Consider the following 26,133-nt stretch of genomic DNA (forward strand, 5'->3'; position numbering starts at 1 on the left):
AGGGCAGCTTTAGCTCCTAGAGAAGCTGCCTGTCTTGAAAGAGAATGGACATAATGTACTCACCTTGATCTCAGTAACTGTTTTCCAGGTGAAAGTGTTAGTTGTTAAGCTGTGTCCAACTCTGCAACCCCATGGACTATATAGCCCACCTAGCTCCTCTGTCCATGGGATTCTCCAGGCGAGAATACTGGAGAGGGTTGCCGTTTCCTTCTCCAAAGGATCTTCCCTACCCAGGGGTCGAACCCGGGTCTCCCGCATTGCGGCAGATTCTTTACCATCTGAGTCACCAGGGAAATGACCTTGAGAACTTTCCTGCAGATGGCACAGTGATCAACTACCAACTGCAGAACTCAGGACTGGGTTGCCCACCAGAAAGGACTAGGATGGGTGGGAAAGAGAACTCAGGGAGCCCGTTGTGGGGGTGCACCCAGCTAGCTGCTTTTACCTGTTTTATCTGCTTAAATAGCTCTGTACCATGAGTGTTGGTCTTCCCTGATAACTCAGTTGGTAAAGAATCCACCTGCAGTGCAGGAGACCCTGGTTCGATTCCTGGGTCGGGAAGATCCGCTGGAGAGGGGATAGGCTACCCACTCCAGTATTCTTGGGCTTCCCCTGTGGCTCAGCTGGTAAAGAATCTGCCTGCAATGCAGGAGACCTGGGTTGGGAAGATACCCTGGAGAAGGGAAAGGCTACCCACTCCAGTATTCTGGCCTGGAGAATTCCATGGACTGTATGGACCACAGGGTCGAAAAGGGTCAGACACGACTGAGCGACTTTCACTTTCACTTTCATGAGTGTTAGCTCTTCTCTGTAGCTGTGGGCACTAAACTCACCCTTCTTTTGGTTACAGATTCCCAAGTGTTTCCTTCTCCAGCATGTTACAGTATCTTCAACTTTCTTCGTCCTCTTTGTGTCCTAAAAGTTTTAGATAAGCACATTGTAAGTAGGCAGGGCACCTTAGTGGGTAATTCAATTTAAGACTTAGGTGAAGTTCACAAGTATATACTAACTGGTCCTTCCCAGGTGGTGCTACTGGTAAAGAACCTGTCTGTGAATGCAGGAGACATAGAAACACGGGTTCAGTCCCTGGGTGGGGAAGATCCCCTGGAGGAGGAAATGGCAACCCACTTCAGTATTCTTTCCTGGAGAATCCCATGGACAGAGGAGCCTGGTGGGCAACAGTCCATAGTGTCGTAAAGAGTGGGGCACGACAGAAGTGACTTAGCATGCACACACATACACTAACTGATGAGAGTTGAGGTCATAGAGTCACATCAATGCATCTTGGCTCAGTCTCAGTCTGCCTGGGTCTTCTGGAGGAATCCTAGACATTTCTGGGGGCCTCTTGCTCCCACCCCTCTTCCCATAGGGTGAATAATGCCAGAGATTTTCAGGCTGCTTCAGGGGCTCTGACACTGTTGCAGAAATACACAAAGACTCGATTTCTTCAGTGTTGTGTCTGGTGGGTAGCTGTGTTTAACTGACAGCATTAATCAGACTCTGGGGTGCTCTCAGCAGGCATTAAGCAAACAAATTTCTGAATATCTCAGAGTCTTGGCTGGAGACAGTGTCACAGATATTACCATGATTGTGGAGCTGCTGACCAGAGTGGTTTTTTTCCCTAATCAAATCTAAAACTCCCCATTTTTCTTCAAAGGGGGTATTTCTGTATCTGAGGCCCTGGACTATGAATTATGCAGAAAGTTTTACCTAGTGGTGGAAGCGAAAGATGGGGGGACGCCTGCCCTCAGCACTGTGACCACTGTCGGCATCAACCTCACAGACGTGAATGACAACCCTCCCGAGTTCAGCCAGGACGTGTACAGCGCTGTTATAAGTGAAGACGCCTTGGTCGGGGACTCAGTCATTTTGGTAGGTGCCAGTGGGAGGTCTAGGTATCTGGGATGAATGATCTTCAAGAGAATGAAAAAGTGAGCAAAGTCCATCTTGGATTCTCTTCATACTTTCTCCCTTCAGGCTCCCTTTGGTCCCCAAGAACTCTACTCAGACACCACTTTTTCAGCTGTTCCTCCCCTGTTTTGTCTGTTAGAGAGGGTCTGATAAGTTCATTTACAGCAAGGGGTAGGTGATCTTTAACCACTTTCCTCCCAGGAGTGTATGTTTTTCAAGGAAACAAAAGAGACTGTGGAATTAATTCCTAATAGCTGCTATTAGTTAGTAACTTAGATGACAAGTCTAAGGACAGAAAAAAATTATTTCCACCTCCCCCACACCAAACACACACACACACACACACACACACACACACACACACACGCACACACAGACACGGTAAGGCAGCTACAAATAGGATCAAGCTTAAGATTGATTCGTCACTCTTAGAGGAGCTCTTTCGGGAGGGAACTTTTTTCTAATGACAGTAAGAACATGTGTTAGGAGAACACAGGTTCTCTTAGATATGAAAGTTACATTGGGAAACAAGGAGTCCTGTCCGCAGCATCCTCACCACCCCTAGGCTGGAGGGGTGTCTTCCTGGCTCCTGCAGCACCAGGCTGGGGGTGTTCCTTCTTTACACATTCCCGGGTAGAGCCCCCAGGCCCTCTCTCCTGGGACCTGGAACTACATGAGACTATTTCCTTACATAAAAATGCCAAATCAGCAACGTGGAACAGGAGACAGTGGGTCTGCATGTTAGCCATGTGGGAAAGGAAGTTCTCCTGGACTTCCTTAGCATGGAAGTGCATAGGTTTACAAAAAGTCCAACTCAGTGGCATAGATCATTGTTTTGCAGAATTGGGAAAGAATTACCGAAGTATCCCTATCAGTTAGTTTGGGGTCTGTCTTAACTGGCTCAAGGCCTCAGGGAAATCAGGCCTAACAAGCATCAGGCTGCATTCAGATGAAAATGAAGAGAAATAAAGTAACAGTTCCAGTAATGGTGCTTTCCTTCTTAGGCTAACCCAAAATCTCTCCCCCCTGGGGCCTGATTGCTGGCACTGGTGAGCAGTGCCCATTTGTATAGACCTGGACCCTAAGAATAAACCTTTTCTTGGTCTCCCCATCATGCCTTTGCTTTGTTTGTGTCCTGTGAAGCTAATAGCAGAAGATGCAGACAGCCAGCCCAACGGACAGATTCGTTTTTCCATTGTGAATGGAGATCGGGATAATGAATTTACTGTGGATCCTGTCTTGGGACTTGTGAAAGTTAAGAAGAAATTGGACCGGGAACGGGTAAGCTACTTCAGGCCTGCTCCATTCCCATCCACAACCAAACCCCCTTTCACTGAAATCAGGCATGGATTCTTTAACTAGGAAGGTTCTCCATTCTGAATGGGCTTCCCAGGTGGCTCAGTGGTAAAGAATCCACCTGTCAATGCAGGAGCCGCAGAGACAAGATTTTGACCCCTGAGTTGGGATGATCGCCTGGAGAAGAAAATGGAAGCCCATGCCAGTATTCTTGCCTGGGAAATCCCATGGACAGAGGATCCTGGAGGGCTACACAGGACACAGGACTGCTACAGTCCGTGGGGTGACAAAAAGTCGGACACAGCTGAGCAAGTGAGCATGCGAGCACTCTCCATTCTAAATAATGGGAGTAAATAGAAATGGGCTGAAATGCAGCAGGAAATATTTGCATTAAAACCTTTGAAAGAACTTGCTGCCAATAGATGCTGATGGTTTCTTATTTAGGGATGTTTTAAAGAAAAAGCAAAAGTGTATATTTCTGAACGGTTTGAATCTCTGTCCTTCCAAAGCAAGAAGGCAGAAAAGTACATTCAGCATTGGGATCCTGTGGTCCTGATTTCATGAGCAGCATTGGCCCTAAGTGAGCTGACACAAAAGGACTACCTGAAGATATCTAGGTCAGAAAGAATGATCCAGAAGATTCCTCTGTCCAGGTGAAACCAAGTTTCTAAACATTGTCTTTTTTGACCAAAAACGTGTCTTCAAAGTGAAGTTAAAATATGGAAAAACATGCCATAGACCTGATGCTTAGAAATAGAAAGATCTCACTGTGTGATAGAGCCCCATGAGATACTCCCGAAGTATCAGAACTGATCCATGAGACAGATAAGTGGTGACAACTGTTGTGATTTAAACAAAGGCCAAGAGCTGTGCTTCTAACCAGGGGTGATGTACCGCCAGGGGACATCTGGCAGTATTTGGAGACATTTTTTTTTCTGACAAATGGTCAGAGGCAACATTGACTTCTAGTGGGTAGAGACCAGGGGTGCTGCTAAACATCCTACAATGCACAGATCACCCCCTGGCAACAAAGAAGGACCTGGCTCCAAACGCCAGCTGGTGCCCAGGTAGAGAAACCTGGTCCAGAGACTCAAAGCAAAGACAGCTTGTCTTCAGCAGAGCATAGCAAGCCCACGGCACCTCTTCATGGGCCCAGAAGGAAGCAGGCACTGTGATCTTTACTGTGCGCCCTTTGTGTTCTGGCAGGTATCTGGATACTCCCTGCTCATCCAGGCAGTAGACAGCGGCATGCCTGCAATGTCCTCAACTGCCACTGTCAACATCGACATTTCTGATGTGAATGACAACAGCCCAGTCTTTACACCTGCTAACGCTACTGCTGTGATTCAGGTAAGCAAACCTGGCCTGCCAGGCACCTGTGCTGTTGCACTCAGCCTCCATCCTCTGCCGTGGTTTCCTTGTCACGGATTACTCTTATTTCTGCCTAATATCAACTCACCACATCATTTCTCGTCCTTGTTTGGTCCCTAAGTCGTGTCCAACTCTTTGCGACCCCATGGAGTGTATCATGCCAGGCTTCCCTGTCCTTCACCATCTCCCAGAGTTTGCTCAAACTCATATGCATTGAGTCGGTGATGCCATCCAACCATCTCATCCTCTGTCTTCCCCTTCTCCTCCTGCCTTCACTCTTTCCCAGCAACAGAGTCTTTTCCAGAGAGTCGGCTCTTCACACCTGGTGGCCAAAGTATTGGAGTTTCAGTTTCAGCATCAGTCCTTCCAATGAATATTCAGGGTTGATATCTTTTAGCATTGGCTGGTTTGATCTCCTTTCTGCCCAAGGAACTCTCAAGAGTTTCCTTCAGAGCCACAGTTTGAAAGCATCAATTCTCCAGCACTCAATCTTCTTTATAGTCCAATTCTCAGATCCACACATGACTACTGGAAAAACCATAGCTTTGACTATGCAAACCTTTATCAGCAGAGTGATTTTAGAGCCCAAGAAAATCAAGTCTCTCACTGTTTCCATTGTTTCCCCATCTTTTTGCCATGAAGTTATGGGACCAGATGCCATGATCTTAGATTTCTTAATGTTGAGGGTTTTTTTTAATTAATTATTTTAATTGGAGGCTAATTACTTTACAATATTGTGGTGGTTTCTGCCATACATTGACATGAATCAGCCATGGGTGTACATGTGTTCCCCATCCTGAACCCCTTCCCATCTCCCTCCCCATCCCGTCCCTCAGGGTGATCCCAGTGCATCAGCCCTGAGTGCCCTGTCTCATGCATCGAACCTGGACTGGTGATTTATTTCACATATGATAATATACATGTTTCAATGCCATTCTCCCAAATCATCCCAACCTCGCCCTCTCCCACAGAGTCCAAAAGTCTGTTCAATACATCTGTGTCTCTTTTGCTGTCTCACATATAGGGTCATTGTTACCATCTTTCTAAATTCCATATATATGCGTTAATATACTGTATTGGTAGTTTTCTTTCTGACTTACTTCACTCTGTATAATAGGCTGCAGTTTCATCCACCTCATTAGAACTTATTCAAATGCATTCTTTTTAATAGCTGAGTAACATTCCATTGTATATATGTACCACAGCTTTCTTATCCATTCATCTGCCAATGGACATCTAGGTTGCTTCCATGTCCTAGCTATTGTAAACAGTGCTGCAATGAATATTGGGGTACCTGTGTCTCTTTCAATTCTGGTTTGCTTGGTGTGTATGCCCAGCAGTGGGATTTCTGGGTTGTATAGGAGTTATATTTCAAGTTTTTTAAGGAATCTCCACACTGATCTGCATAGTGGCTTTGCTAGTTTGCATTCCCACCAACAGTGTAAGAGGGTTCCCTTTTCTCCACACCCTCTCCAGCATTTATTGTTTGTAGACTTTTTGATAGCAGCCATTCTGACCAGCATGAGATGGTACTTCATTGTGGTTTTGATTTGCATTTCTCTAATAATGAGTGATGTTGAGCATCTTTTCCTGTATTTGTTAGCCATCTGTATGTCTTCTTTGGAGAAATGTCTGTTTAGTTCTTTGGCCCATTTTTTGATTCAGTCGTTTATTTTTCTGAAATTTAGCTGCATGAGCTGCTTGTATATTTTTGAGATTAATTCTTTGTCAGTTGCTTCATTTGCTATGATTTTCTCCCATTCTGAAGTCTGTCTGTTCACCTTGCTTAAGTTTCCTTCATAGTGCAAAAGCTTTTAAGTTTAATTAGGTCCCATTTGTTTATTTTTGCTTTTATTTCCATTACTCTGGGAGGTGGGGCATAGAGGACCTTTCTGTGATTTATGTCAGAGAGTGTTCTGCCTATGTTTTCCTCTAGGAGTTTTATAATTTCTGGTCTTACATTTAGGTCTTTAAACCATTTTGAGTTTATCTTTGTGAATGGTGTTAGAAAGTGTTCTAGTTTCATTCTTTTACATGCAGCTGAACAGTTTTCCCAGCACCATTTATTGAATAGGCTGTCTGTGCCCCATTGTATATTCTCGCCTCCTTTGTCAAAAATAAGGTACCCATAGGTCCATGGGTTCATTTCTGGGCTTTCTGTTTTGTTCCATTGGTCTATGTTTCTGTCTTTGTGCCAGTACCATACTGTCTTAATAACTGCTGCTCTGTAGTGTAGTCTGAAGTCATAGGTTGATTCCTCCAGTTCCATTCTTATTTCTCGAGATTGTTTTGGCTATTCAAGGCATATTTTTGTATTTCCATACAAATTGTGAAATTATTTGTTCTAGTTCTCTGAAAAATACCGTTGGTAGCTTGATAGCAATTGCATTGGATCTATAGATTGCTTTGGGTAGTATACTCATTTTCACTATATTGATTCTCCCAATCCATGAACATGGTATATTTCTCCATCTATTTGTGTCATCTTTGATTTCTTTCATCAGTGTTTTATAGTTTTCTATATATAGATCTTTTGTTTCTTTAGGTAGATTTATTCCTAAGTATTTTATTCTTTTTGTTGCAATGGTGAATGGAATTGTTTCCTTAATTTCTCTTTCTGTTTTCTCATTGTTACTGTATAGGAATGCAAGAGATTTCTGAGTATTGATTTTATATCCTGCAACTTTACTATATTCATTGATTAGCTCTAGTAATTTTCTGGTGGTCTCTTTAGGGTTTTCTATGTAGAGGATCATGTCATCTACAAACAGTGAGAGTTTTACTTCTTTTCCAATCTGGATTCCTTTTATTTATTTTTTTCTTCTCTGACTGCTGTGGCTAAAACTTCCAAAACTATGTTGAATAGTAGTGGTGAGTTTGGGCACCCTCATCTTATTCCTGACTTTAGGGGAAATGCTTTCAGTTTTTCACCATTGAGGATAATGTTTGCTGTGGGTTTATCATATATGGCTTTTATTATGTTGAGGTATGTTCCTTCTATGCCTGGAATGTTGAGTTTTAAGCCAGCTTTTTCACTGTCCTCTTTCACCTTCATCAAAAGGCTTTTTAGTTCCTTTTCGATTTCTGACATTAGGGTGGTGTCATCTGCATATCTGAGGTTGTTGGTATTTCTCCCAGCAGGTATGAAAAGAGCCTGATTCTTTTACTGCAACGGATTAATAAACAGTGATAAGAAAAATTTCACCAATGGGGTTCTCTCAAGTGTCAAGTGCTTTCTGTACATCTGTCCCCATTGTGGCCCAGCCCCTGGTTTAGCGTGAAGGAGGTTAGGATCTGGGCGGTTCAGTAGCTCACACAAGGTCAGGCAGCTGTAAAGTGCTGGAGTCAGCATTTGAATTCAGGTCTGTCTTCAGAAGAGAGTATTCTCTGCCCACAATGACAGGCTGCCTTTAAGCACTTTGTGCTGTTCTAGCAGGGAAGGGAAATTGATAGGAGCCATCTCCTTTGTCAAAGAAGGATTGGCCATCAGGCTAGAATTGCTCCTCATTAAAATCAGTCTTCCATGAGCAGTTTGTTTAGCACTTTAAGCCCACCTGCTCTCTAAAATTAGACTGCAGGAGACAGTGACTTCCTGCTGGTATTCTGCTCTCAGAGAGAACAACTTTTCATCCTACCTTTTTTATTTTTATTCAAAAGATATCTCATGAACACAAGTCCTAACTGAGCAACCTCCATTTCCTAGCATTTCTAAAAGCTTGAAGCCTGACTTCAGGAGGATCAGGAAACCCAGTCCAAGAATGCTGTCAGTGTATAGGATTTATAGGAGACAGGGATAGACAGATGTGTACTGGAATGGCCGCAGATATTCTAGGAAATCAGCCTCAGAATCACCCCCAGGGGTTCCCAGGCTTTGTGGGTAGAAGGTGAGATGAGCGTGAGTCAGGTCTCGAGGGACCCCCTTTGGAGCAACGTTCAAGACTTTGAGTCTGGCTGTCCATCGCTCCCCCCACGCCACCCCACTGCACCAGGCCCCCCAGGGTCAGGCTGAGCATCTCTGCTCCCTTGTCAGCGCTTCCTCGGCACAACCAGACCCCTTCCCTGGGGCATTTGTTTTTCCTCTCCTCTCTGATGGTTTCTCCAGTGGCTGTGCGTGCCTATGGCTCCGCAGACCTTGGCCAGGCTCCAACACCCTCCCCTCACCCTGGCGCCCTGTGCCCCCGATGGTTTGGCTCTCCCATCCCTTCAGGGCCACTGTCTTCCCCTCCCCCACTCCGTGCTAGCCCCATGCAAAACGGGCTCTGCTGCCGCAACCTGTGCTTTTATGACACGATCGATCAGCCTGACGGCCTGTCCTCACCCATGCTCCAGGAAGTCGGCCAGGGAGGAACAGAGACTCAGCCTTGAGTGGTGACCGTGGCTCCTGTCTGCAGTGCGGCCATCTGCGCTGTATTTCACCCTCCTTCCTCACGTGCGACCCTTGGGCACACATCATCTCTCCCTCTCTCTTCTGCAGAGGAAATGGCTTTTGTAGAGAGAGCAAACAAATCCATAAATCTGTTTGGTGTGGTGCTGAGGCTGCTGTCAGTGTGCACTGGTAAATCTGTGCACGGCTGGGGCCTTTCCACGACTGATCCCAGACAGAGCTGGCGTCTGGTTCCCACTGACCCAAAGGCCACTTGAGAGGAGACGCAAATGAGAGGTCTCTGAGGTTCTCCTCACCTCACACTCTTGCAAAAAAATAATGCTCCTCCCATTGTTCACACCAGGATAATTTTCTTTTTCCAACACATGGTTCTTATAAGACAAATTCAGCACCTAAAACATGAGTGCATCCTCCGTGTGCATGACTCCCATCATGCAGGGTGTCACTGTCTCCATCTCTGTGACCCAGACTCAGTTAATCCGAAGTCAATCTCCTCAGAAGGCCTGAACTAATGAAGCTGACTCCAGGCCTGCGCTCTGGTAATGCTGAAGTCCAAATAGGGCAGAGCAAGGAGACCAGTGCCTAAGCCACTGAGGAATTTAATTTTATTTTCAGAGGACAACCTTGGACCCAAGAAGGAGTTACTAAGAGTCTCTGTTTCCATCTGGGATAGAAGGCAGAGTTTCTGCAATATGACATTGGTATAATGACATCCGGGCTTCCTAAACTTCTGATGAAGTTGTAGATGTCTTTTCTCTTCATTCTCTGATTGAGAAATATCCCATCCCCTTTTTCTTCCCTCAAGAAACAGAGACACTGTGTTCTGATGCATGGGTTTTAAAGCCCTATTTTCCACCCAACACATACCTTTGTATTTCTACCAGGAAGTTGCCAGTATGTCTCCCTGAAAGTCCAATATTGTGACACTGTGTCACCTTGTTGGACCTCAGCGTAATCATGTTGTGACAAGTGTGAGGGCGGATTTTCCATCCCAAAAGGCTGATGTTTTCTTGGCCCCAGAGGATTTCTGACGCCATCATGAAGCCTGATGAGCACCATGGATTTCCAGAGCCATCTGGGTGAACTCAGGGCAATTGCGGCCTTTCAAGGACAGATGGAGCCAGGCAGTGTCCTTGGAACCTACGAAGTAGTTCAAGGCCAAGTCCCTGTGTTCTCAACTGCAGCTCATTGTCTCACGGGGCAGTCTGGGGAGGCAGCCAATGATGGGTGATGCTTACAGACACCAGCATTCTTCAGAAGATGAGATAATATCACAGGGAATCCCTTCCACTAAAAGCCCTGTTTTCTAGCCCAGCACTCTCAGCCGGTAATGATGGGCTTTTTTAAAAAATGTGCAGAGAGGTGTAATTTTATCTTCCCTTTTAATATACTCTCTTATGCAGGAAAATAAGCCAGTAGGCACCAGCGTTCTGCAGCTCATGGTGACAGACAAAGACTCCTTTCACAATGGGCCTCCCTTCTCCTTCTCTATTTTGTCGGGAAATGAAGAGGAGGCATTCGTGTTGGACTCGGACGGGATCCTAAGGTCAGCCGTGGTCTTCCAGCACACGGAGTCTGCAGAGTACGTGCTGCATGTCCAGGTATGGCCTCATCCTCTACCTGTTGCAGGCCAGCTTTCTCTCCTACCCCTTGGTTGGGTTTTTGGTTTTTGTTTTCTGTTGAGCAAGTCAACATAATTCATTACCATGTAGGAGTGTTCCCCTTTTCATCTCAAATTCAATTTCACACCAATAAAAGCGGCCTCTGTGTGTGAAATTGAACAGGAAGGAAAGGAAGCATCATTGTTCAAAAGGGACTTCCCTGTAGGGAGTGCCAGAATAACGGTCTCTGGGCTTAAATCTGTATTCTGAACATTCCTGGGGTTCCAGACGAGCCCCAAAGACAACTCATTGGTCAAGGCTTACTGCTCGGTAGTTGTTGTCATTGAGTTGCTAAGTCATGTCCCACTCATTGCAACCCTATGGACTGTATAGCCCGTCAGGCTCTTCTGTCCATGGGATTTTCCAGGCAAGAATACAGGCATGGATTGCCATTTCCTTCTCCATTACTTCTTGGTACTGAGAAGTATTTCCCAGATCACCCCAATTGGGAAATGACCAATCCTTGTCCTGGTGTGATGGAGCTATTAATATTTCATGGCCTCTGCCTTTTAAGAGACCTCTGCTTGAGCTTCCCAGGTGGCACTAGTGGTAAAGACCCTGCCTGCCAATGCAGGAGACATAAGAGACATGGGTTGATACCTGCATTGGGAAGATCCCCTGGAGGAGGGCATGGCAGCCTACTCCAGTGTTCTTGCCTGGAGAATCCCGTGGACAGAGGAGCCTGGAGGGCCACAGTCCATAGGATAACAGAGTTGGACACAACTAAAGAGACTTAGCACACCACACTTTGTAAGTTTCCCCAGAGGAGAAACAGGAGCAGGGACTCAGGTGGCAGTGGCATCCCAGCATTTCAGCTTCCTCAAGGTCATGATGGCGAATGAAGGGAGACCAAGAGGCAGAAGTGGCGGCTATGGGAAGGGTGCGAACAGAACAGGAACTGAGAGAGCACCAAAAAGTCCCTGGTTGCAAATTTTGCCAGTCCCAAGATGTGGGTCCCATCAGTGAAACTGAGTGACTTCTTTTTAAAGCACAGTCGGCACAGAGAACAACCTATTATTAACAGTGGCAATGATGAGAATAGTCAGTCTTTACATAGAGTTTAATTGTGTACCTTATCTCTTTGGATAAGTTATGGGAACCCCACAAAACCTTTCAAGTTAATGACTTTTGGCTAGAAGCACATTGATAAACTCTTCAATTGCTACCCACTCCTCCAACAATATTATGTGAATGACTTTATATCACAGTAGAGGTCCTCAAGGGCAAGGAGAGAGTTTTAGTACCTTCTCACAGAAGCTACTGGGCCTTCCCAGCTGTCACTAGTGGTAAAGAACCTGACTGCCATTGCAGGAAATGCAAGAGACTTGTGTTCGATCCCTGCATAGGGAAGATCCCCTGGTGGAGGAAATGACAACCCACTCCAATATTCTTGCCTGGAAAATCCCATGGACAAAGGAGCCTGGAGAGCTATAGTCCATGGGGTCACAAAGAGTTGGACATGCCTGAGTGACCTGTGTGCGCACAGGAGCTGGTACAGTTCTTTGCATACCTTCTCTGGTGGTTAGAGAGCATATTTCACATCTCAGACTTTGTAAACACCACGGAGAGCTTTCTGCTCCTGGTCCCTTATATTAAACTTACCACCAAGGCACACATTCTGTCTCCAAAATGTCTCAGCGTGCATCAGGTATATACCCTTTGCAATCTCCCCCCTTTATTCTAAATTGTCCCATAATGAGACTATTGCAAAACCTCCTGAGTGTTCCTCTGGCCTCAGCTTTATTCTTTCTGATCTATCTCTGTACCCTTTCCAGGCTAATCATTCCATTTTGATTATCTCGTTCCACTAAACCAGAGGTCAACAGACTATAACCCTGAACCACATCCTGCCGTCAACCTGTTTTTATAAATAAAGTTTTATGGGAACTCAGCCTCACTGGTTCATTTACATATGCTCTGGGCTGCCTTCCTGCTGGAAGTTGAGTAGTTGATACAGATCATAATAACCCCAAAGCCTAAAATATCTCTTGTCTAGCCCTTTACAGAAAATGGGTGCTAACCCCTAAACTAAAAACATCTGAGCTCCCTACTGCCAGAAACCTTGTGAATTCTGGCTGGTTCAGAAGCTGAATTTTAGGGTTTTTAGGCAGACATGACTGTCCAGTCCTTCTTAGCCCACAGGCCCATGGGTCTGTTCCTTACACCCAGTGGCTTCTTGCTTTCCTGGCCTCTGATCTTTGAGTGGGCAACCTCTGACCTATGGAGTCTGAACTCATCATTGTCCTTCAAGGCTCTACACAGTTTGACTTCAAGTTCAGTCCTATTTGCTAAATTGATCTCCCCCTAACTGAATTTTCCATTCTAGCATCTCTGGTTCATAAAGTCCATTTTAAAAAGCATGTGGTTATGGGAATAATAAAGATAACAACAATCACATTAACTCTCATGCACCAAGTACTTCTATGGGTCTGGTCTGTGCCGAGTATGTTGCAATCATGTGAGTCTTAATCCCCACAGTACAAGAATCCTGTGAGGTAGATAGGACTATTTCACTCAAATAAGATACAAAAATTGAAGCTTGAAGAAGTTAAGTGAGTTACTCCAAACCAGACACATAGTAAGAGGCAGAGCAAAGATTTGAACTCCGGTCCATGTGACGACCCAGCTCCTACTTTCACACTGCCTTCCACATACAAGGACATATCTCCTGAGGTGTCACCTGGCCGACCCCCATCCTGGGATGCCCACCCTGGGAGCCCAGCTGCTGAGAATCTGCCCTTCTCAAAAGCCCTCCGGCACTGACTGCCTTCATGTTGTATGTGGCAGGTCCTCAGTTAAGATCTGTTTCAGGGTGGCAGTTCTGTCAATCCTTACAGAAAGAAGGAAGACAAAATGGCTTTTTTCAGGCTTTTTGCATTGTACCACCTTTTATTCTAAGCCTCGATATTGTGTACTTCACACTTGAAATGACGTTGTTTCTTAAATGTACAGAAAAGTGCTGTCTGGTCCCATCCAAAGCAAAGAAGCCAAGATTTCTCTTCTAAGTGGGAATGTCACTTTACGAGGCTCCCCTGTGGCTTCTGTCCAAAATTAAAACACGCCAGCCTCTTTGGGGCTCTGTGGCTCTCACAGCACCCTCTGTCCCAGTTCACCCCCACTGGCTTTATTATGTTGACACATTTTATTCTCATAGCAAAGTGCACTTAGGGGCACCAAAAGTGATAGATCACTCCTCTGACATATTACATGCTCAAGTTTTGTAGAATAATGACAAGGGATGGAAGAAGCAGCAATGTGGTTAAAAGAGCAGACATTTTCTATCTGGGTTTTGTTTCTTTTTAAAAAATTATTGTGGGCTTTTACCTTACTTCCTCGTCTTCCCTCCCTGCTGGCCGATTTTAGGCGAAAGACTCCGGCAAACCTCAGCAAGTGTCTCACTCCTACGTCCGAGTGCGGGTCATTGAGGAGAGTATCCACAAGCCCACAGCCATCCCCCTGGAGATTTTCATTGTCACCATGGAGGACGACTTTCCTGGTGGGGTCATCGGGAAGATCCACGCCACTGATCAGGACGTGTATGACGTCCTCACATTTGCGCTGAAATCGGAGCAGAAGAGCTTGTTCAAGGTGAACAGTCATGATGGGAAGATCATCGCGCTGGGGGGCTTGGACAGCGGCAAGTACGTTCTGAACGTGTCGGTGAGTGACGGCCGCTTCCAGGTGCCCATCGACGTGGTCGTGCACGTGGAGCAGCTGGTGCCGGAGATGCTGCAGAACACCGTCACCATCCGCTTCGAGAACGTGTCCCCCGAGGACTTCGTGGGGCTCCACATGCACGGCTTCCGGCGCACCCTGCGCAACGCGGTCCTGTCCCAGAAGCAGGACAGCCTGCACATCATTAGCATCCAGCCTGTGGCGGGCACCAGTGAGCTGGACATGCTGTTCGCGGTGGAGATGCACAGCAGCGAGTTCTACAAGCCGGCCTACCTCATCCAGAAGCTGTCCAACTCCAGGAGACACCTGGAGAACGCGGTGCGCATCTCGGCCATCCTGGAGAAGAACTGCTCTGGGCTGGACTGTCAGGAGCAGCACTGCGAGCAGGGCTTGTCGCTGGACTCGCATGCGCTCATGACCTACAGCACAGCCCGTATCAGCTTCGTGTGCCCGCGTTTCTACCGGAACGTGCGCTGCACCTGCGATGGTGAGTGCGGTTTGGAGCCTTCCCTCCGCTCCCCGGGTTGTGGGGGGCGGCTTGGGTTACCATCCCCGCATGCTCGTATCTGTTCATTCACTCACTGGACCATCCGTGATGTGCCTCCTCAATGTGAGAGATGCCGGGGCTCCAGGGTGAGCAAGACAAGCTCAGCCCCCCTCCGGTGGAGTGTGGAGCTTATGGGCAGCCAGAAGTACAAGTGGGCGGGCATCGATCATGCAATGAGCATCCTTAGGGGACCCAATCAAGGGGGAAATTTTCCTGAAGGGACTCTTCTCTAGGATGAGATAAAAGATAAGTAGGAGTTAGGCTTTCTCTTTCTGACTTACTTCACTTAGGATGATAGTTTCTAGGTCCGTCTGTGTTCTGCAAATGGCATTATTTCATTTTTTATGCCTGAATGTTCTGTTACACATGCACACCCCACATCTTCTTTCTCCACTCATCTGTTGATCATAGATTGCTTCTATGTCTTAGCTATTGTAAATAGTGCTGCTGTGAATATTGGGGTGTATGTATTTTTTTCAAATTATAGTTTTCACCTTTTCCAGATGTATGCCCAGAAGTGGAATTAGTGGACCATATGGTGGCTGTTTTTAGTTTTAGATTTTTAGATTCTGTTTTTAGATTCTTTGCAGAATCTCCACACTGTTCTCCATAGTGGCTGTATCGTATGTCATATGATATCACTTAAATGTGGAATCTAAAAAAAATGACAGAAGTGAACTTAACAAAACAGAAATAGACTCACAGACATAGAAAACAAAATCATGGTTATGAAAGGGGAAAGGCGGGGGAGATAAATCAGGAGTTTGGGATTAACAGATGCACACTGCTGCATTTAAAACAGATAAACAGCAGAAGACCTACTGTGTAGCACAGGGAACTGTATTCAGTGTCTTATAATAGCCTACAATGGAAAGGAACCTGAAAGAGAATATGTATTATGTATATAAAACTGAATCACTTTGCTGCATACCTGAAGCTAACACTTCATTGTAAATCAACTATATTTCCATTTTTTAAAAAAAGGAGAAATAGGAATTAGATGTGTGAATACGGTAGCGGAGGGACAGTATTCCAGTGGAGAAGGTGTTTGTATGAGGCCTAAGGGCAAGATAGTAGCCTACACCAAGGTGGTTGAAAGAGCTTTCCGGTGATGACAAAGGAGACTTATGAGCAGTAATCACACAAGAGCCATTAGGATGAAGTCCTAGAAATCATCCCAAAGCAGTGGGAGCCATTGGCTGATTTGAGGTGGAGAAGTCATGGAATCGGGTCTGTCTTTCACAGAGAGCTTGCTGGCTGCTTGAGGGGATGGGTTAGACGGGCCGGGCCAGTGGCAGGGAAGCAAGTTCAGAAGCTACCAGGGTGTGTAAGAGCAGCTGGGTTTGCTTGAGTGAAACCCAAGAGCTAGATGTCCGGGAGCACAATCGGGGAGTGGGTTCAGCCCATAGAGTAGCGGAGATGGAATGGTTCCTGTTTGTCGATATAACTAGAGTCACTGAACTTTGACCTTCCATGCTTAGAAGCCATAGCTGCACAGTCGGCCACAGTGGTCAGCAAGAAGCATTGCTCACTCCCTCTTTTTCTCTCTCTGACACATGGTGCTATAAATTCACTGCCCTTGTCGAAGAAAATCGCACTCGGAGTTTTCCTAACCAGTATGAACTTGACCCAAAGGGACTGTGGCTGGAAGAGAAGCCATTCATAAAACATCCCATTAGATCATTGAGGACAGACAGGGCCCTCACCCTCTCTCCTTGCAGAGTTTCGAGTTGCCCTTTGGCGAATGAGTTGATCAGAAGAAAGCCCCGGAGGTCACAGCGCCCTCCAGGAGACCTTTCCATGACCTCCATACAGCCTAGAAGCATGTGAGCCACTCCTTCTGTGGTCCCCAGTGAGCTCTGCTTGTGTTTCCATCAGGTGGAGATGCAGAGATGTCCAAACTGTTGAATATGTAAATTAGCTCCAAAGTAACTCCAAGCATGCATGCCTGCCAGGGGAAATGTTTCTGGCAGATGCCACCAACATGCAGGATTTATGAATGCCAGCTGTCCAGACTTCACCTAGGTTTCCTTTGTAGGCAAATTGATTTATGCACCAAAGGTCTGCTAGAGCCTTCCTGCAGGGATTCACAGCACAGTTCAAAAGAGGTTCAAGACAGGACAGGGCAGACCCTGCAGGAGAAGCTAAACCAGCTAATTAATCCTTGTTCTCTGAGAGCTCGTTTCATTCAGTAAAAATCTGCAGTGGCAGCAATGTCTTGTGCTAGTCTCTCAGTTGTGTCTGACTCTGCGACTCCCTGGACTGGAGCTCACCAGGCTCCTCTGTCCATGGAATTCTCTAGGCAAGAATACTGCAATGGGTAGCCATGCCATCCTCCAGAGGGTCTTCCCAACCCAGGTATCGAACCCGGGTCTCCTGCATTGCAGGCAGACACTTTAACCTCTGAGCCACCAGGGAAGCCCTTAGGAAGCAATGTCTTAGGTGCTGCAAATTCAAAGTGAATAAAAGACACAGTCCCAGGAATTTCAGGAGCTGGCTGTTATGAGCTCAGCTTTTCCAAGCCCCCGTTTGCGTTAATAGTGTTATAAGAAAGGCTGGGGAGGAAAAAGGCACAGGGTCCCTGTCACAGCCGGAGGAAAGCTTTCAGTGACATTTAGATGCCAGAGACCACTTGTGTTCTGGGTTTTGAAGGACGACTATGAGTTCATCAAGCAGAGACGGGCAGAGGGCAGGCTTGGCAGATTTTCTTTACAGCAGGGATTTAGAGGGGTGATTTTGTTGGAGAGAGGGATCTTCCTCTGCATTTTTCATGAGGCACTGATGTTTTATTTATTTTTTAATTTTTATCTTTTGGCCACACCATGGGGTGGTATGTGGGATCTTAGTTCCCCAACCAGGGATCGAACCCATGATGAGCCCTGCAGTTGAAACACAGAGTCTTAACCACTGGACCACCAGGGAAGTCCCCAGAGACACTGATGGTTTATTTTACTTTATGTTTTGGTTTAAAGCAACAAGATCTTTTTATCTCACAGTTCTGTAGGTCAGACGTGCAGGTGGGCGCAGCTCGTCATCTGGTTCCTCTGCTCAAGCGCTCACAAAGATGAAGTCAAGCCGTCAGACATCTGCGGCTCTCCGGCCAGAGGCTCAGGGGAACAATCTTCTTCCAAGCTCACTTCAGAGTTGGCAGAATTCAGTTCCTTCTGGTTGTAGGGTTAAGGATACTACTTACTTATTTGCTGTTAGTGGGGACCTCTTCCTGGTGGCTCAGCAGTAAAAGAATTCGCCTGTAATGCAGGAGATTCAGGTTTGATCCGTAGGTCTGGAAGATCCCTTGGAGAAAGGAATGACAACCCCCTCCAGTATTCTTGCCTAGGAAACCCCGTGAACAGAGGAGCCTGGCGGGCTGTGCTCCATGGGGTTGGTCCACGGGGTGGCAAAGAGTCGGGCACTTAGTGGCTAAACCGACACCACTCTCAGCCTTAAGGCACTCCTTAAAGAGACACTGATATTTTAAATGCATTGAGTTTCAAGGTGGTAGCCTTACCCAGGACTCTTGTCCTCAAGTCCCCATAAACCCTTCTACTTGCAGGAAACCCAGAATTCTGGAAGTTTTTGTGATTCAGTCCCAGACTGAATGTCAGTCCCAGACATCCCAGAAGGAGGCTTTCTCAGTCTAGAAGGGAACATTTCCTGAGCGGTAACACTGCGGACTCAGGCCCACCTCTCAGCCTCTTGCCACCTTTATGTCACTTGTGTAATTAGCTGTAAAATAAAATACTGAATTTTAGTGGTAAAAGGACCTCAAAACACCATCTGGTCCAGTCCCCATATTCAGCAGCTTTATATGATTATCTCCATTCTATAAATGCAATAGCTCCCTGCCTTGCCCAGGGCATGTGGCTGGTGAGAATGGCATACTGATTCAGTGTAGGTTCATTTTGGGTCCTTGTTTTATTCCTTGCAACTTAAAAATAAGACCTCTTCCATTTTTTATTCTTGGGTCCTTGTTTTATTGCATTCTAAGAAGAAGAGCTCTTCCATTTTGTGTATGACTTATAATCCCCATGCTACGTACACTATGAGAATATTCAGATAACTGTGGCTCAGACCATGAACTCCTTATTGTCAAATTCAGACTTAAACTGAAGAAAGTAGGGAAAACCACGAGACCATTCAGGTATGACCTAAATCAAATCCCTTATGACTATACAGTGAAAGTGAGAAATACATTTAAGGGAATAGATCTGATAGACAGAGAGCCTGATGAACTGTGGACGGAGGTTCATGACATTGTTCAGGAGACAGGGATCAAGACCATCCCCATGGAAAAGAAATGCCAAAAAGGCAAAATGGCTGTCTGAGGAGGCCTTACAAATAGCTGTGAAAAGAAGAGAAGCGAAAAGCAAAGGAGAAAAGGAAAGATATTTCCATTTGAATGCAGAGTTCCAAAGAATAGCAAGGAGAGATAAGAAAGCCTTCCTCAGTGATCAGTGCAAATAAATAGAGGAAAACAACAGAATGGGAAAAACTAGAGATCTCTTCAAGAAAATTAGAGATACCAAGGGAACATTTCATGCAAAGATGGGTTCAATAAAGGACAGAAATGGTATGGACCTGACAGAAGCAGAAGATGTTAAGAAGAGGTGACAGGAATACTTTTGTACAGAAGAACTGTACAAAAAAGATCTTCATGACCCAGATAATCACAATGGTGTGATCACTCAGCTAGAGCCAGACATCCTAGAATGTGAAGTCAAGTGGGCCTTAGAAAGCATCACTATGAACAAAGCTAGTGGAGGTGATGGAATTCCAGTTGAGCTATTTCAAATCCTAAAGGATGATGCTGTGAAAGTGCTTCATGCAATATGCCAGCAAATTTGGAAAACAGCAGTGGCCACAGGACTGGAAAAGGTCAGTTTTCATTTCAATCCCAAAGAAAGGCAATGCCAAAGAATGCTCAAACTACCGCACAATTGCACTCATCTCACACGCTAGTAAAGTAATGCTGAAAATTCTCCAAGCCAGGCTTCAGCAATACATGAACCATGAACTACCAGATGTTCAAGCTGGTTTTAGAAAAGGCAGAGGAACCAGAGATCAAATTGCCAACATTCGCTGGATCATCAAAAAAGGAAGAGAGTTCCAGAAAAACGTATATTTATGCCAAAGCCTTTGACTGTGTGGATCACAATAAACTGGAAAATTCTGAAAGAGATGGGCATACCAGACCATCTGACCTGCCTCTTGAGAAACCTGTATGCAGGTCAGAAAGCAACAGTTAGAACTGGACATGGAACAACAGACTAGTTCCAAATAGGAAAAGGAGTATGTCAAGGCTGTATATTGTCACCCTGCTTATTTAACTTATATGCAGAGTACATCATGAGAAACGCTGGGCTAGAGGAAGCACAAGCTGGAATCAAGATTGCCGGGAGTAATATCAATAATCTCAGATATGCAGATGACACCACCCTTATGGCAGAAAGTGAAGAGGAACTAAAAAGCCTCTTGATGAAAGTGAAAGAGGAAAGTGAAAAAATTGGCTTAAAGCTCAACATTCAGAAAACTAAGATCATGGCATCTGGTCCCATCACTTCATAGGAAATAGATGGGGAAACAGTGGAAACAGTGTCAGGCTTTATTTTTTTGGGCTCCAAAATCACTGCAGATGGTGGTTGAAGCCATGAAATTAAAAGACGCTTACTCCTTGGAAGGAAAGTTATGACCAACCTAGACAGCATATTAAAAAGCAGAGACATTACTTTGCCAACAGAAGTCCGTCTAGTCAAAGCTATTATTTTTCCAGTGGTCATGTATGGATGTGAGAGTTGGACTGTTAAGAAAGCTCAACGCCAAAGAATTGATGCTTTTGAACTGTGGTGTTGGAGAAGACTCTTGAGAGTCCCTTGGACTGCAAGGAGATCCAACCAGTCCATCCTAAAACAGATCAGTCCTGGGTGTTCATTGGAAGGACTGATGCTGAAGCTGAAACTCCAATACTTTGGCCACCTGATGCGAAGAGTTGACTCATTGGAAAAGACCCTGATGCTGGGAGGGATTGGGGGCAGGAGTAGAAGGGGACGACAGAGGATGAGATGGCTGGATGGCATCACTGACTCGATGGACATGTGTTTGAGTAAACTCTGGGAGTTTGTGATGGACAGGGAGGCCTGACATGCTGCGATTCATGGGGTCGCATAGAGTCAGACACGACTGAGCGACTGAACTGAACTGAAGAAGAAGAGCTCTTTCATTTTGTATATGACTTATAACCCCAATGCTACGTACACTATGAGAATATTCAGATAACCCCTTTTTTCCTGACAGTCTAATCACCAGTCTCACAGACCCATGGCAGGACGACAGAGGGTCTTGGACTCCAGTAGGCCTGTGACTTACTAGAAAGGCCCACTACTGAGCCCCGCACTCAAATATAATGGGAGGCTTTGAGTGGAGCCCTGGAGTCATTATACATGTAGCCTGGTGACCCTAATTCTGGTGGTTAGGAAACCAAACTATAATAAATTTCACAGTAAGATACAATAGAAAAAATGTTCTTGGGGTTCAGGGGGTGAGTTCCTTATTATAATAGTAATAGTTCTCTCATTTTTCCTGAAGTACCATCTCAAATGAAAATACAGTGAAATCTGTTAAGGAAAGCATTAAGCATTGTAGACATTTTCTCATTTATTGGAAAGGAGAGATAATTGAAGTCAGTAAATGCTCCTAGCCCACTCCCCCCGACACACACCCTAGTGTTGGCTGCTGTTTAGCCTGGAAGGTTGGCAGATATACTAAGTGGACTTTCCCACCACCTGGTGGAATAATTAGGAGATAAATAGAGGTAGTGATCCATTCTGGGCTGTGTAGAAATATTTACACAAATTTGGCCTCAGTAGTCTACCCTCCTCCCAACTTTCACCTCACCTTTCTCTCATGGAGACTTTTTTTGGGTTGACTTAACACCATTAAGCATCTTGAACTAAAATGCTGGGTTGCTCTGACAGAATGAAAGCAGGCTTGAAGTTTAGTGCGGAAGAGGTTTATTACATTCCAGCCCCCGTTGAGCCTCGTGTCTGAGCAGAAGTTTAAGGGTTCTGCTGTCCTGAGATGGCACCTGATAAACCCTGGATGTTCAGTGGATGTTGGCACTTGGGTAAGAAAGCTTGGGGAGTAATAAACACCCTTGAGTTCCAATGAGGAAGTCAGAGGACAGAGTATCGGGGCAAGCTGTGGGGCAGTAGTCATGGTCCATTTTGGAAGATTTTCATTGATTTTTCAAAAATCTGATCTACATACACATCAAAAAGGAGACACTTGTTCAAGAGAACGGACTTGCCCCGAGATCATTAGCATTTATGACTGGTGTGTTTATGAGTGTTGGTGGAAGGGGATGCCTGCCTTGTCCAGTCTTGGTTCAGACATGGGACCCTGACTTGAAACTGAAGCTCCAGTCAAATGCGTGGAGCGTCTGTCACCGGCGAGCTCGGTGCTGCGGGGTGAGGTGTCAGTGCTGGGCCCTCAGCCAGGGCAGCCCGCTGTCGGAAGCCTGTGCAGGGTGGTAGGAGAAGGCCTGAGGCTGAGGGGCCGCACTCGGTCTGAAAGGATGCCTGGAATCAGACAGGACACGGGAAGGAGTCAGTCCAGGCTGGGGAGCTTCAGAGCCAAGCGATGGAGGTGAGAAGCCATGTGCAAGCAGTGCGCCCGTGGATGCGGGGACCAGCGCGGCGACCCACACTAACTGAGCCGCGACCTGTTACCGTTTCATTTTTCACACATGTGTGATTGTACTTAACCCTCACAATCACCCTAAAGCGTAGGTATCATTAACTTTCCTCAGAAGTTAAGGAAGCTACAACTCAGAATGGTCAGTTGGCTTGCTCAGGGTCCCACAGAACTAGTGCAGGTCAAGCCAGAGTTCACACCTGGCTGTCCCAAGCCCTATACTCTCCTACCACCGCACAGCTTTGAGGAAACTTGAAATTAACTGAATCCAACTTCCCACGCACCTCGGACATCCTATTTACTATCCTCCTACCACAATAATGCAGGCAGGGTTTGAGCTCAGCCCTAGCACTCGCTACCTCTCAAGAAGGACCTGAGACAGCTGGCTTCGTGGGCCCCGAGTCTCCCTCCTGTGAGGTCACCCGCTGCACCCTTTAAAGCCACACGGAGCCTGACCTGTCTGACCCTCCCGTATGAACCGCCCTCCAGACAGTTAAGGATAGTTACTAGGACCCCTTGAATCCTCTTTTTCGAGACAAACAGCAGAAGGTTCTCTGTTCCTTGGCCATCAAGAATAGGAGCTAGAAAGAGTAGTAGGTGGTGTAGTTGGAATAGAGAGCAAGCGTGAAGGAAGGAGTTCTCTGTCTTTCTTGGAGGAGTCCGTGAAAGGCACTGGGGGCAGTGAATTGTCCTGGGAAGGCATTTCTGAGCAGAGAAAGTAGTAAAGGAACGTTTCTTTACTACTTTTATTTTCTCATTCACTCATCAGTGAATCAAATACTTTTCTAAGCCCTAGGTGGGCTGCTGGAGTTAGAGGGGTGAGTGAGGCTGACATGGTCCCATCCTCATGGCCCTTGAAGCAGCATTGTGCACTGGGCGAATGACAGGGAGCTCAGCTGGACTGGCTGGTGGAGAGACAGTCCCGAAAGGAACATGCTGGGACAGGTAAATGGGGCCTGTGGTGTTGGAGAAGACTCTTGAGAGTCCCTTGGACTGCAAGGAGATCCAACCAGTCCATCCTAAAGGAGATCAGTCCTGGGTGTTCATTGGAAGGACTGATGTTGAAGCTGAAACTCCAATACTTTGGCCACCTGATGCGAAGAGCTGACTCATTTGAAAAGACCCTGATGCTGGAAAAGATTGAGGAGGGCAGGAGGAGAAGGGGACGACAGAGGATGAGATGGTTGGATGGCATCACCAACTTGATGGACATGAGTTTGGGTGGACTCCAGGAGTTGGTAATGGACAGGAAGCCCTGGCATGCTGCAGTCCATGGGGTCTCAAGGAGTCGGACACGACTGAGCGACTGAACTGAACTGATAGGCCACGGTGATGCACTTCTCATGAGTACAGTAAAGTAAAACAGTGAAGGCTTCTACGAGGCAGGAAGATACTTGAAACTCAACCTTAATGAGTATTTAAAAAGCATAGGAAAATCTGAGATCGGGTTTACACTTAGGCCAGAATTGTTCATTCCAATTCTCTGAGGACAGAACCCATAGTCCCACCCCCAGGAATTCTGAATAATTCAGTGTCTCTGAACCTTTACTGGACTTCCCTACAAACTGGGAAGTTTCTATTTCTTATTCATGTTAGATGTCTGTCTGCAGATCCCTTATCTTTAGCATGCATGGAGTCCTGAAGGGCCGGGAGAGGTCTGGACATGTCCACTGTGGAGGAGATACCAACTTCTTACCGTGTAAATAATCACTTATGTTTTCCATCCACACACAGCTGCCCCAGAGAGAATGTCTTGAGTGAAATGGCACTCAGCCTTTAGCAAGATCATCCCAGAAAATATGGCTGAACAAAGCAAACACCCATGAAGATGATTCTGTGCTTTGGGGAGAACCACAGGAAACCATCTCAAAGCCGAGGGACCTTAGGAAAATGTGTTTTAAAATTTCATGCAGGCCAGAAATTATGAAGGGAGCTTACTGACGTATGTGGCATTGGCTGAGACATGGCACCTTGGCAAAGCATGTGAATTTAGGGTGTGGGATGTTTACCTTTAGCTATTAGATTCTCAGTATAATAAGGCAGAGATATAAATCAAGAGGTTGAATAAGCTCAAGGTGGCAGCAGTAATAATCATACCTGGATACTGACGCGTTAGCTAAAGGTACAGACTTAACCCAGGGAGCAGTGGGAATCCTGGGGAGATGAGGCACATAGCTCAATTGGTAAAGAATCCACCTGCAATTCAGGAGACCCTGGTTCGATTCCTGGGTCAGGAAGATCCCTTGGAGAAGGGAAAGGCTACCCACTCCAGTGTTCTAGCCTGGAGAACTCCATGGACAGTCCATGGGGTCGCAAAGAGTCGGACACGACTGAGCGACTTTCACTAAGGCGAGGAGAGACATGCATGGGGCAGTGAGACCCTTCTAAAAGCACGAGAGGATTGCCTTTCTCCTCCCTGCAGTTTCCAAAGCCCTGAGCTTCTGCTCGAGTGAATTACGTTTTCAGCTTTGTGGAGAGTGACCAAAATGCGCCCCACCCTCCCCGAGCGAAGCTTCACGTCGCGTGCACGTCCCTCCTGGTGGAGAGTCTTTATGAAAAGAATCCCTCTGCCCAGGACAGTTATGAAGGGGCTGACCCTGCTGCACATTGCCTGTGACACTGATTAACACAAAGTTCTCCCAGGCACACAGTATTCATATCATCTGTCAGCTTACAAATCGTGAGTCTGACCCACAAAGGACAGCAAAGAAGGAATTATACTGGAGCTCAGATCTCTGCCATGTTTCCCAGTCAGGCGAGTGTCTCCCGTTTGGGGACCCTGAGGTAATTTGTTTTTACCCTCAATTTTTTTTATTTCTTTACAAGTTGCTTTCACATACATTAAACCATCTAATGCTCACAAGTTTCCAAGAGTAATTATACTCATTTTTCATGAAAAGGAAGCAAGACCCAGAGGAATGAAGTGACCCCTTAAAACCTCTAACTGAAGGACACATAGAAAATATATTAATGCATAATATATTTTAATAATATTAATTAATGTTATATAATAATAATATTAATGTAAATATTAGATAATAAGGTATACTTCTATTCATTCCAGCAGCCATCGACTTTAATAGGCCCCACACAAGAAATGCATTGAAATACTAGTCAGGAACAAAATTCAGGGTTGCTGCTTGTCAGTGTCCCACCCTTTCCTGTTACTCTGCCCTGCCTTCCAGAGGGGACCCAGCAGTGGGGGACAGAGGTTTCTCTGCCTGCTTCCTGCTCTGACAGTTGCTAAAAGCATCTGATCCTTCTGCCCTGCCCTGACTTGCCACAAATGGCGTCAGTTGCTTTGATAAAGGGGATGCTTCTCCCTTCATGCTCACTCTGGTCCCAAACTGATGGATGCCTGAAGATACAGAGCATGTAAAGCTAGAGCCTACACTTCCAGTGGACCTTTGTTCAAAGAGGAGAAGGGGACGGCAGAGGATGAGATGGTTGGATGGCATCACTGACTCAATGGACATGTGTTTGAGCAAGCTCTGGGAGTTGGTGACGGACAGGGAAGCCTGGCGTGCTGCACTCCATGGAGTCGCAAAGAGTCAGACATGACTGAGCGACTGAACTGAACTGAATAAGCATAAGCTTTG

The 26,133-nt window shown here is 46.0% G+C and overlaps 1 protein-coding gene across 8 annotated transcripts in view; it reads left to right on the top strand.

Annotated features, from left to right (window-relative positions):
* The window catches only part of FAT3 (FAT atypical cadherin 3), a 762,831-nt gene that overhangs the window by 688,429 nt on the left and 48,269 nt on the right, over positions 1 to 26,133 (top strand). For all 8 annotated transcript variants that reach the window (XM_043876646.1, XM_043876691.1, XM_043876701.1 and 5 more), the window contains 5 exons: positions 1,658 to 1,872; positions 3,055 to 3,192; positions 4,414 to 4,557; positions 10,366 to 10,563; positions 13,987 to 14,785. In XM_043876646.1, the coding sequence (XP_043732581.1) occupies positions 1,658 to 1,872; positions 3,055 to 3,192; positions 4,414 to 4,557; positions 10,366 to 10,563; positions 13,987 to 14,785 (1,494 nt within the window). The remainder of the gene's footprint in view (positions 1 to 1,657; positions 1,873 to 3,054; positions 3,193 to 4,413; positions 4,558 to 10,365; positions 10,564 to 13,986; positions 14,786 to 26,133) is intronic.

The sequence above is a fragment of the Cervus elaphus genome, chromosome 2 (assembly GCF_910594005.1).
Source record: "Cervus elaphus chromosome 2, mCerEla1.1, whole genome shotgun sequence".
NCBI lineage: Eukaryota > Metazoa > Chordata > Mammalia > Artiodactyla > Cervidae > Cervus > Cervus elaphus.